The sequence below is a fragment of the Agelaius phoeniceus genome, chromosome 3 (genome assembly GCF_051311805.1).
Source record: "Agelaius phoeniceus isolate bAgePho1 chromosome 3, bAgePho1.hap1, whole genome shotgun sequence".
In the NCBI taxonomy this organism is placed as follows: domain Eukaryota; kingdom Metazoa; phylum Chordata; class Aves; order Passeriformes; family Icteridae; genus Agelaius; species Agelaius phoeniceus.
Window position 1 is genome coordinate 51,752,532 of NC_135267.1, and position 12,026 is coordinate 51,764,557.

General features: G+C 36.8%; 1 protein-coding gene across 6 annotated transcripts in view; it reads right to left on the minus strand.

Annotated features, from left to right (window-relative positions):
- The window catches only part of TBC1D32 (TBC1 domain family member 32), a 74,685-nt gene extending 64,596 nt beyond the window's left edge, over positions 1–10,089 (minus strand). For 2 of the 6 annotated variants that reach the window (XM_077175237.1, XM_077175235.1), the window contains exons 1-6: positions 9,851–10,085; positions 7,589–7,743; positions 3,791–3,952; positions 2,451–2,628; positions 1,753–1,824; positions 470–595 (exon numbers count right to left, since the gene is read on the minus strand). In XM_077175237.1, coding sequence (XP_077031352.1) covers positions 470–595; positions 1,753–1,824; positions 2,451–2,628; positions 3,791–3,952; positions 7,589–7,743; positions 9,851–9,919 — 762 coding nt within the window. In that variant the 5' untranslated portion in view covers positions 9,920–10,085. The other 4 variants (XM_077175239.1, XM_077175238.1, XM_054629606.2 and 1 more) reach the window with 4 other exon arrangements.
- Positions 10,090–12,026: the final 1,937 nt, after the last annotated feature.

Sequence of the window (12,026 nt, forward strand, 5' to 3'; positions counted from 1 at the left end):
ATAATAAATAATCTAAAAACCACTTAAGCAGCTGTCTTTTTTTTTTCCTCATCACTGCCTGTGTCATATTACTATGTATCATTTTCTCACCATCATGAAGCATAAACCTGACTTGAACAGGAAATATTAACATGACCTATTTTACAGAGCAGTTTTGTCCATTCTTTTTACATGAGTTTCTTCTAAAAGAAATTAAAATGTCTCCACCGCCATTAAAAGAAACACAAATGACTACTTTGGTGTCTCAAAATCCTATTGAAAGCCTGTTGCAGTCCTTTAAACCAAAATGTACTGGAATCCTGTATTTCTGCTACTTAAAAAAATAGTTTTTGTGATTCACACACAAATAATAAAATGTTTTGAATCCTGCTGGACTACTTATATGTAAGAGGTGTAACTTCTTACACCACTTTGGTAGTTCCTTTCTTTGGATACAAATGTGGTAATTAGATACAAAACATTCCCTTACACTGAATGTTGCATCAGGATCTGCCAGAGAGATTGTCAGATGCTTCCTCAGACTTGGCCAACTCTCAGAGTTCAGGATATCAGAGGCAGGGGCCAAGCACAGCATCTGCAAAGCTTCTTGGCGAACCTGGAGCAGTCAAAAAGATAAACACCAAAAATCCATTCACAGCAGCCTCTGAAATACATAGTATACAAGTCAGAGGGAAGGAGAGAGGGAGGACAGGAAGGAATAGAACCTGGCTGTAGAATAGATAAGGAATAACAAATACTTATCTTCTGCTATATTTTTATGGCTATTTAGACAAAACACTACATCACTGAGTGGGGAAAATGTGTGTATTCTAAGAAGTAATAAAACCATTTTAAATGGGTTTTCAATACTGGATGCAAGGTTTATGTTCTATTTTCTGGCTGTAATCAAATATTTTGAAACTGGGGAATATAGCTCTCTAAAGCTCTCAGCTAGGAGAAGCAGACACAGTTATTAGACATTGTCTTATACTGCTGAATTTTCATCAGCATTCTAAATAATTTCAACTAACTTTTTTTTTCAATTCATAGACAACTGTTATCTCTAGCAATTTATTTCATCTTACTGAAACAAACTGTAAGATATTTTAATAACATTTAATAGCATCAGACTTTTTACCTGGTTTTCTAATTAAAAAAATTGTTTGTACCACCTCCTACCTACCATGCCTGTTTCAGCTGCCAGACAAGCTCCAACAATTCTTATCAAGGCAACACACTCAAACTGGTATTTTTCCAAGCTTCAAAAATACCAGCAGCTGGTGCTGGTTGTTGGTTAGAGACACAAATTAGTACTGCCACTGACACAACAGCAAACCTAACTTGGATTTATATTTTCCATTTGGCAGCAGGTTGTTGGCAAATCAGCAGGCACCTCTCTCTTTGGACAGGGGTAACTCAAAGGGCAACACAGAAGTTACCAAGAAGGGCAAGGGACATGGATAGAGGACAAATAATGTTCAGTAACTTTATCATGGAACAACTTTTTTTTTTAACTAAAAATGCCAACCTATAGAACATAGATCTCTAAAAAAATATAGATACTTGCAGCAACACTAGTTTTTGAACCAGATGGTTACAAACAATGAAATATTGCATTGCAGAGTAGCTTCTGCACTGAAGGTAAAATAAATGAACCAGCAAAAACAAGTTTCCACTCAGGTACATAGGAATTTGTATGTACATACAGCCTACTCAACAATATGCAATAAACATTCATCTGTATCAACATTTCATTTCTGTTTTTAAACTTACTTCCTTGGGCTGACTAGGGTCAAGCTTTTCTGTGAGCAGCTGCAATTGTTCTTGACTCATGAATGCATAACTCTGCAATGCACATTATAAAATTATCATTAGTATATTTTATTAAACTGAACAGCAGAAGATTAAAATCATCAGTCTTTCTGATACCTAATTTACTTTTAATAATTAGGACTTCAACATTTATACTAATTTTACTGTAAAGTCAACATTCCAAATGTTTTCTGTTGTTTGCCCAAAGTTAAACTTAGAATAATAAAATCACTATAACATATTTTGTTTGCTTTCCTTCAAAGTTTTTTGTATCTTCAAAAAATCCCTTATAATAATTTATTCAGCAAGAAATGTAGCCTAGTACAGTAGTCTGGAAATGAACTGCACGTTATTTGGCCTCTAAAGTAAAATCATATAAGTTAGATGATGTACTGATTATATCTTTATCTTCCTATACCATACTTGGATAGGTACTTTGGAGCATATGGGCACCATATTGATCTCATCTCGCACATGATGCCTAAACTAGCTAGTATAAGCTTAGTATTTAAAACTGAAAGGAAAGCAAATAATTTGGGTTTAAGATATAACAAAAATGGGAAAAATTAATCTTTCTCTAGGGCCATTCCATTGACAGAAACTTAAAAATTTTGCAGTATCATGCTTATTTCGCAAGATAGAGAGAAAACCCATTGTACTTGGTTGAAGGAGGAGTCACTGTCAGAACAGTTGTCTGTGTAATAGCCACTCTGACGTTCTTTCTTTGCTTTACTGGCCAGCTCCTTATCATGCATCCGATCTTCTTCAAACTTGTTAATCAAAGATTCTACCACAACCATCATGACATTCTTCAAGGCATGTATCATTTCTCTGTATCTTCAAAGTAAAGATGATTTTAATATATGAGAACATAAAAAAATAACTATGTAAAAAAAAGAAATCACTACATCATGAATAACTGAATATGAAATAATTGGACTTGAACTCACTGAATTTACAGAAATTAATGAATACCAAATCCAAATCTAAAATGAGCAAGGAAACATATATGCACCTTACATGTTTCAGTTAATGATATTTTAAAATCACAACAAAACTCCTTTTTTTCCCTTCCAGAACCATTCAATTAAATACCACTATCATAATTCTATTTTGCGATATTCTTTAGAAAGAACAACACGAGTCCACCAAAAAGAAGGATCTGTCCCTGAGAAAACAGGTCAGTCCTCATCTTTGTTATTGTTTGTTTCTTTTAGTTCAACACCCAATTTTTCTTTTGCTATAAATCTTGAGCAGAACCAGTGGAAGTGAACATATCACCCTGACTCAAGATCTTGAGTACAGGTCATGCACACAAAATATTTTTCGTTCAACAAAACCCAGGTTTTTCTAATTTCCATAAACTGAAAAATAATATCCACAGGGAAGCAATTCAAAATAAAAAAAAGCTTCAGAAAAGCATCCTATTGTAAAACGTTGATGTTTTATTTAAAATTATTTTTTACTTTAATGCTACAATTATTTATTTTACAGTCATCAAATAGACAGATTAGCATATTGTGCTTTAATATTTTCCTACATGTCAAATTAAAAATATAAGATACATTTTTAGTTAATTGGAGTTTCTCCTACCAATTTTAATACACACAAAACCCTAAGGTCCTGATCCTTGAAACAAAATTATACAAACAGCATAATCTAAAAAATGGTCACCCTAACATCTATTTTCCTATTTTCTTATTTTGCAACACATAAAAATGAGCACTGATGCTACAAATCCTAAATACCTCAAAAATTTCACATATTTTCTACCTATCTTTTCTATGCAATTATTCTCAACCTTAAGCCCAGGATGAGACAAAGCATGACAAATTGCAATGTATAGTGGCAATATGTGAATTTCTTAGCAATGATTGTGGTTAAAGATTCAGAATTATTATTGGTTCAGATCTTATTTTTTCAAAACACATTATGGAAAAGCAAAAGGAAGACTAAGACAAAGAAGAAATAGAGATGTGAATTACAGGTATATACTCACTCTTTTGATTCACGGGCCTTCTTAGTAAGATGTTGAACAAGTGTGTCATAGCCAGATATTTCACCCTGATTTTGGGCAGAGGTACATTTTTCTGTTTCTTCTTCAATCACAGGTCCCACAGTATTTTTTATGTATTGTCTAAGGTATTTCACAAACTCATAGCTGCAAGAAATATGCAAAATTAAAATGCTATATCTCTTTGACTTCACCATGAAACATTTTCAAAATTATATCAACAACCACTATCTTCTCTCCCAGTAGATCTGTTACTCTGAGGTAAGAAATAAACTTCAGGAGTGTAAAATAACACATTACAGTTTGATTTGCTTCAATGTAGTCAGTATCAGCATATTGTAGGAAGAAATAACACCAAATAGAAGAAACAAAACCAAGAGTTAGTTTACCAAAATGCACATTTTCATTTTGTGCTTCTTCTAAAAGTAAAAATCCACTCAGACAAAAAGGTAAAGATTTTGTAGACAAAAAACAATGGGTATCAAGAAGTTTCAAATTCCAAAAGAAACATTCCTTGTAGCACTCTAAACATCTTTTAGAGTATAAACTGGTAATATTCTTTATGCGTTATACATACAAAATTAGAAAATACACAGAAAACACAGTTTATAAATTAGAACATATGAGAACACCTATGGCCTGTGAAATTCTATGTGTCATGGCAATACACAGATCTCAATCAAACTGACAAAACAGATCTCTGTGATTACACAAACATATCAAATTCAAGGATTCACCACTTTGCAGTCTTATGATCAGACACCCACAGACACTTGCTAACAGAATAGAATATTTAGAGGGAGATCTCAAACTAAAGACTCTCCCTGGGTCCTCCAGCTTCATATTAGCTATAGAAACTGCTAAAAAGTACTGCTTGGAATAAATCAAATTTTCTTTTTGGCTAGTTCTGTGATTTGTGTAAACGGCGAGGCAAACAGAAACACACAAAAAGTAATCACATAGTTAAAATAGATGCATAATTTTATTTTCATTTTATCAAAAGTAGATGCATGACCACTTCATGTTAACTTGGATTAAAAAACCCAAAACACAAACAACAAAGCACACAAAATTGTATCATGATAGATACTTTCTCACTGGATTGCCTACCTCAGGTTCCATCAGGTATGTCAGTATTTTTCCTTTTCCCTACCTTTCCATTCTTGTTCTCAGTGAAAGTAATAGAAATATGTCTCAAGAAAGATGCAACATATGTTTATTTTTGTCTTCATTTGTGAAATTGCACACAACTCTCCACTGCATGAAAGCTTTCATGAAACTGATTCCCCTTTGTTTTATAAGGGCAACACTTCCTGGGTATCAGTTTTTGCAGAGACTCCTTCACTCTGAAATATGCAGTAACCACATCACTATTCACATCACTACTTTTATGTCTGAGGTTCTAGTCTTCATCTTCTGCATTATTCTTCTACTTAGACATGTTTTGTAACAATTATGCATTTCAGCAATGACAATACTACTTCTTCACAAGCAGAATCAATTCAGACTGATCTGGTAAGACTTACAAAGGAATCACACTTGGCAGTTAAAAATACCTCTAAATGTAACAGAAAACATGCTACTTATGTGATTTAAAATCCTTTTGTCTACTACTGCACAGAAATTTTGTACTTGATTCAATTTTCCTTTTTGTTAGCTTTCTGAGGATCTTGCATTTCTGTCTTTCCAAAGTGGGAACAAAGGGGAAGGCCTCAAAATCTGGTAAAATTACTGTGTCAAAATAGGCATGAGGCAGAAACAGTAGAGCTCAAAATGCTGAGAGCAGCAGTGGACAGTCCAAAAGCACACACTACTAATTGTCACAGACATATTTTATGAAAAATCCTTTTGTTAGGATCTTTTCTCCTGAGAAGCTTCAGCTTCCTCATGTTTTGCTGCTTTGGAATGTGATTTGGAGAATTGTTTACCCAGCATGTGAAATTGTTCCTACTTGATGACCAATGACAGACACCTGTGTTGAGGCTGTGAGCAGTCACAAGATTTTATCATTCCATTCCTTCCTTTGCTAGCCTTCTGATGAAATCCTTTTCTCTTCTATTCTTTTAGTATAGTTTTAGTGCCTCATTTTTTTAATATAATATATATCATAAATAATAAATCAGCCTTCTGAAACATGAGATGAGAGTCAAGACTATCATCTCTTCCCCCATCCTGGGACCCCTGTGAACACCACCACAACTAATAACAGAGCTTGCAATCTGGATGGATAGGTTAAGGAAAAAGTTTCTTAATGGCCTCACTTATAAATGACCATATGCCCTCTCTGACTTTCCATGAAAACCAGTCTATACTGCCATGGGTCACAAACAAGACAAGAATACCTTCAGAAATATTGCAGTATCAGATAGTAATCCTCATGTTCTGAATTTAAAGATCACTTGATTTTCCATTAAATGTAAATTTAAAGTGTTCTCATGAAAATAAGTATTTTTAGGATCACCAATTTTCTAACATAAAAGAAATAGTAATGGATGCCAAGGTTTCACTGCTGTAAAAGGAAAAGCTATATAAGCATTGCTTCAACCACTTACAGACCTTACTCCCTCACCCTGGGTATTCTATTAGATTCTTAGAAAAAATGACAGAAATAATTTTTTTTTGTTTGATCTTTATTGTATATATCTTCTCTAAATATTTTTTTTCTTTCAGAAATACATGTCTTTCAACTTTGACATGTTTACAACCAAATTATTTTACTCTCATGCTTGTCACCCAGCAACCTATTATTCAAAATTCACAAGAGTAAAAGCAACAGTGTAATTCAATACATTGGTAACAAAAACTAAAACTGAACTAAAATACCTTTTAAAGAATCTTCAGAACACATGAAACCATCAAGATTTTAAAATTACAGTGAAATTTTAGATAAACCCTAGTCTGACTTCACTTATTTGCTTTTACCTAACTCCTACCACTGACAAAGGAACGCTAATACCCAAGTAAATTTGAGAGAATGTAAATAGTGCCACTTGTGAAAAAACTGATAGGGAACCAGCTTTCTCAGAAGTCAGGTCACAGAGCTGTTTCTTATTAAAATGCCCTCAGGTTATTTCAGCCTGATATTGTCTTGGCTTGTGATAAACTGTGTACTAAAAATCTCCCATGCAGCAAAAAAATAATCAAGTTATAACATCATGGAAAGGAAAGAGCAGCATATGATCTAGAAATTTACATTGCATGTGAGGTCACACTGTCAAATCTGATTTATCAGAAGTGTGATGGGGATACATTTCTGTTTTACTTAAAGCATAAATTAAAACAATGATTGGAACAGATAGATAAGATAGACACATTCAATAATATAGGCCAGAGAGAACAATCAAATATGGAAGCCAAATGGCCCTCTGAAAAAGTAGTCTATTTTGAAAAACACGACTTTGGTGCCTAGCAGGTGTCAAATATACTGAGAGTCTCCAGTGACTACTTCTTCTAGCTCCACATGTGCATTTAGTACATTATGTGTGCACATGCATCAGAGCTTTCTAAATTCGTCTCTCACAAACAGCTCATGAATTACTACTACAGCAAAAATATATTAGCAAGAGTGGATGGGGGAAAAAGCAAACCAAGAAAATAGCAGCAGGAATTTTATTCTTTAAATTAGCATAATCTGAGAGTTGATTAGCGACAGGAATATCTACATATGTATAAATACACACACATTTACAAAGCAATATAAAGTGTACACATTTCCCAGGAATAGTACAGTTTAAGACATATCAACTTCTTCAAAAGACTAAAAATAGCAAAAGATATTTTTACTTGTGAAAATTCTCATCTGTTTCCTCCAAATGCAAGAGAATTTCTTCTGCACATTCTGCTGATGGAGCTCCAGTGATTTTTTCCTTCACACTCTGCAGCAACTGTCTAAGCATAGACTGTAATAATGCTTCATCTTCGCTTGTAAAATGAGACATCTGTAGAAAACAGACAGAAGAATAAGAAACTCTCATAGTTTTATTTTTCCTCAAGATGCTAAGAAAAGCACATATCGCTTAAATTGCCACTTTTTTACTTTATCAACAGGACTGTCATCAAAAGACATAAACACAGACAGGAAATAGCTGACAGAGCTTATCTTAAGACCAACTGAAAACAAAACAATCAAATCAGTTTCACTAAAACTCCTGGTTTTTTAGCATAATATTCTTAAAGGACATATTACATTAAGGAAAGCCTAAATAGTCCTATTTGTACTTGCCCATGATAGAGGCACAAGACTACATGGTAAGCTAAAAAAATAAAAAGAAGGGAAGGTTTAACAGATGTAATGACTGTATCTTGATAAGAAAACTTTATAAATCATCTTTCACCTGCTTCTCATCCACTATTACTACCCAGTTCTGACTTTGGAATCCCTCTACTCAGAGCTATTGCTGTGCCCATGACTGAGAGTGCTGTCAGCTTTTGCAAGGGCCAGGTGGCATTATCAGAACAGTTTAACTGCCCTGTGCCCTTGTCACAATTCAGTGACCTGAGAGAGTCCTGTCAAATTAAATGGAAACTGCTGGGAAAAACTGTGAGGAGAAGAAGCAGTGAAAAATTGGAAACATCTGCCAAGTTCAGAAGACAGACAATCAGTTAAATTTTCAAGAACTGCAAAAAAAAAAAAAGAAAAAAAAATACAAGCTCATTTTTGACCTTTAATAATCAATGGCTTAAAAATCTTTATATGCCAAGGAAGACTTTCAAACCTCAGTGGCAGTTTTAGCTTATCTATTTCTAGCCTATATAAGGAAAAATTACTTGGAGATATTTGACTTTTCTCAATTAAAAATTAAAGACTCTCTAAGCACCTGTGAATAAACAATACACACACACTTGGAAGAGACAATATAGCAAAATACTGTTTAAGTATCAAATAGTATCAATGAGAGGGGAAAAGAAAAGCCATATAGCAACAGCTGAAGAGTTATCTTTTATGAAAGGTAATAGTTCATCAAGGTAACACTCTTCTGTGGTAAGTAGCTGAGTGGTAAGTTGCTGAGTGGTAAGTTGCTGAACATTTTACTTAGACCTATCATTATTCAATATTAACTCAATCATCTTACCAGAAATTTCATTAAACTAAACTCATAGCAAACAAACACAATACCCCAAATCCCTTGCAATAATCTTAACTCACTGATTTGCAGCCTTCTTTTTCTTATAGAATCTCAAAATACTTAGTCGAAGTCAATACACTTTTAGGTCTGTATAAACATCAAACAATATACTAATCCCCTGGGGAAAAAATAAATTGCCAAGTATTTGAGTATAACTAGGCATTTTCAGAGGTGCAAGGTATCCAGATACCCATCAGTGCAAAGTCTTGCCCAGGTTATTCATAGAGAGAAATCATGAGAATATTGCAGCTTCACCTCCAGTTTGCCTCGAAAAGCCTTACCTGACTCATGTAATCGCTAACAAAAATACATATCTTATATTTCATTGTAAAGGTTTGCGGTTTGTTGTGCTTGGGTTTTTGGTGGTTGTTGCTTTCGGGGTTATTTCCCAGCAGGCAGAGCCCCCATTCAGTTTCCAGGCAACATTTAAATAGTAATTTTCTCTCTAAATTACAACTTTACCCTAAGCCCAGTTTGGGCAGTCTTTTCAAGGTCCCGGCACTATCGCGAATGTAAATCCTGCCCCACAACTCGGGCAACGATTCAGAAGCGGCCTGTTATTGCCAGCATTTATCCTTACACCAACCTTCGCCTGGGCAGGGAGACAATTTTACCAATTGGAGGGAGACAATTTTACCAACGAGCCGAGGAGAGCAGCTCCCAGAACGCGAGCAGTGCGGGAATCCCTGCCCCTTCTGGCGCTTTACCGCCCGTCCTTCGGCTGCGCACCAGGGCGGGGCAGCAACCAGGATTCCCGGGACAACCCACAGCGGAGAGCAGCCGGTCGGCCCAAGTGCTTCCCTCAGCCAGCGCTGACAGCGCGGGCAAGCTCTGCCCGGGCACATTCATCTCCGCCACGCTCCCCCCGCCCCGGGATCCCCGCATTCCCAGTCCTTGCCCGCAGCCCGCCGGGATTCACCTTGGGCGGCCGCGGCCCTTGGCAACCGTGGCGCCGCCGCCGCCGAGTCTCGCCGGGCCCTGGAAACATCGCGAGAGGGCGCGTGGGGCGCCCGCGCCCCGCCCGCGCGGGATGGCGGTGGTGGCTGCCGTGAGGGGTGCGGGGGCAGCTGCTCCGCCGAGAGCCCCTCCGCTGCCAGACGGGATGTGCTTGCCGGTACGGGCAATCCCAGCACAGCTCAGGAGCACTCCGCGCTTCCTGGCTTCAGGCTCCTCTCGGTTCAGCCCGGGGTGGTGACCCTCAGGTTTCGCACTGAAATCAAAGCAATGCAGTCATGCCATTATTCCCAATTTACATCAGCAGGGGAGAAGGTTGTCTCAGTAAATAAAGTTATGAAAGGCATGGAATTTTTTAGCCCTCTTTGACTCTCCGTTCATGTGGTGAAGGAACAAAGATATCAAATAGTATTTTTTTCTCTCCAACAAATAAATTCAAATAAATTCATAACACAAAAACTTTAATATTAAATAATTTCTATTAGGTCAGCTATAATAAACCAGAATTTAGTTACCATAAGCACTCGTAATGATGTTTTTCAGTGCTTGCATGTGAGGTGTTACATAGTGCATTATTATCCTTTCCTCCTACATTTTTCTAATGATTCTGATGTTGGGTGATGCTAATCTTCCATGATGATGTGTCCTTTAAATATTAATCTTCCATGTACCGCTAATCTTCCCTGAGCACTTGTTCCTTTAACTGAGCCTGTAGCCCCTTCAGTTAACAGAGCTCTACTTAGTTGTGGGGATCCACTTGCACAGTAGAATTAAGCTTGTAAGCTCCCATATTTCTAATGCAAAGGGACTATTCAGGAGCAACACAAACTTCTCTTACTACTGGTTCTCAGAAACTGGATTTTGATCAGTTGCAACAAAGTTTCTGTGATACCTTTAGCAGTGAGCTCTTCAGCGCTTGGATGTGGCCAGTGTACCCACAAAATAAAATTGGAAAATTGTCTGCTTACTTCTGCTTGCCAAGGAGCTCCAGTAAACTGACCAGAGTCCTGGTAGCTTGGCCATGCACTCTTCCCCATCTTCTAAGTGCATTGTTTGGATTGGGCTACACGTTACAGCAGCTTATTCCATATCCATGCCAGGCTCTTTCTTCACATGCAACAGAATAGTTTGCTTCTCTTCTGTCCTCATACCCACTGAGAGGTGCAGTGGTGCAACACTTCTAATTCCTTTACCACTTCACAAGCACTGATTCAAGTGACAGCATCTCAGTTTCATAGCTGATAAGGAATAGAAAAAAAAAAAATCAATGTACATAGTGTTCAGCATTCATAGTCCTTACTGAAAGAGCCTCCACTTTAAGAAGCCTTCCCTATCTTAAAAAAACCTTATAAGAAAAGTTGGGACAGAAAGATGTCCTCATGATGCCTGCCATGTTCCTGAAATCCTTCCATTCCTTTCTACCCTCTCCCACCTTCTGTATTGCATCCAGCTTCTTTAGCCACATTTTGCAGCCATTGGAACCTGGAGCTCTTTCTTGTGAGCAATGCTGGCAGACCTCAGATGCTGTTGGCCATGATTATTGGGATGCATCCAGGCAGACACACTCCAAGGGTGATACTCCAGAGTGAGCAACACCATTCTGAAGTACAGTGTGTTTACATGGATGGATGTCTGTCACATGAGAGAGGCTGCAATCACTGTGAAATTGTTCGTGTGGATTTCACACTGGTGAAATTCCACTCTCTGTTACTCTAGGAGTTCTTTCTCCTTGATAAAAATATTCCAGATGTTCTCCCTCGGTGGAACAAACAGGAAAGCCTGGCTCCTAACCCTGGTTCAGGAAGGCGTGGTCTTCATAAGATCTCAGCATTGTTAGAAAGTCACAGTGCTGACTTCTATAATTTTAGAAACTTGAGGGAAACAATACACAAATTCTTAGAGTGTGTAGCATATAAGGTAAGCAGAGTTTCAAACTATGAAACATTATAGAAATGTAATTTAAGTATTATAGAGAAGTTTAATTTGATATGATTTTCTGTCCATATCTTGAACATGTCCCAGAATTTGAATTATCAGTTTATGCCAAATTTCTGTAAATTTAAAATGTTTCTGCAGTGTCTTCAATGTGACAGACCAGAAAAAAAGAAAACTGTGAAAAACAGAAGAATTTTCTTTACAGC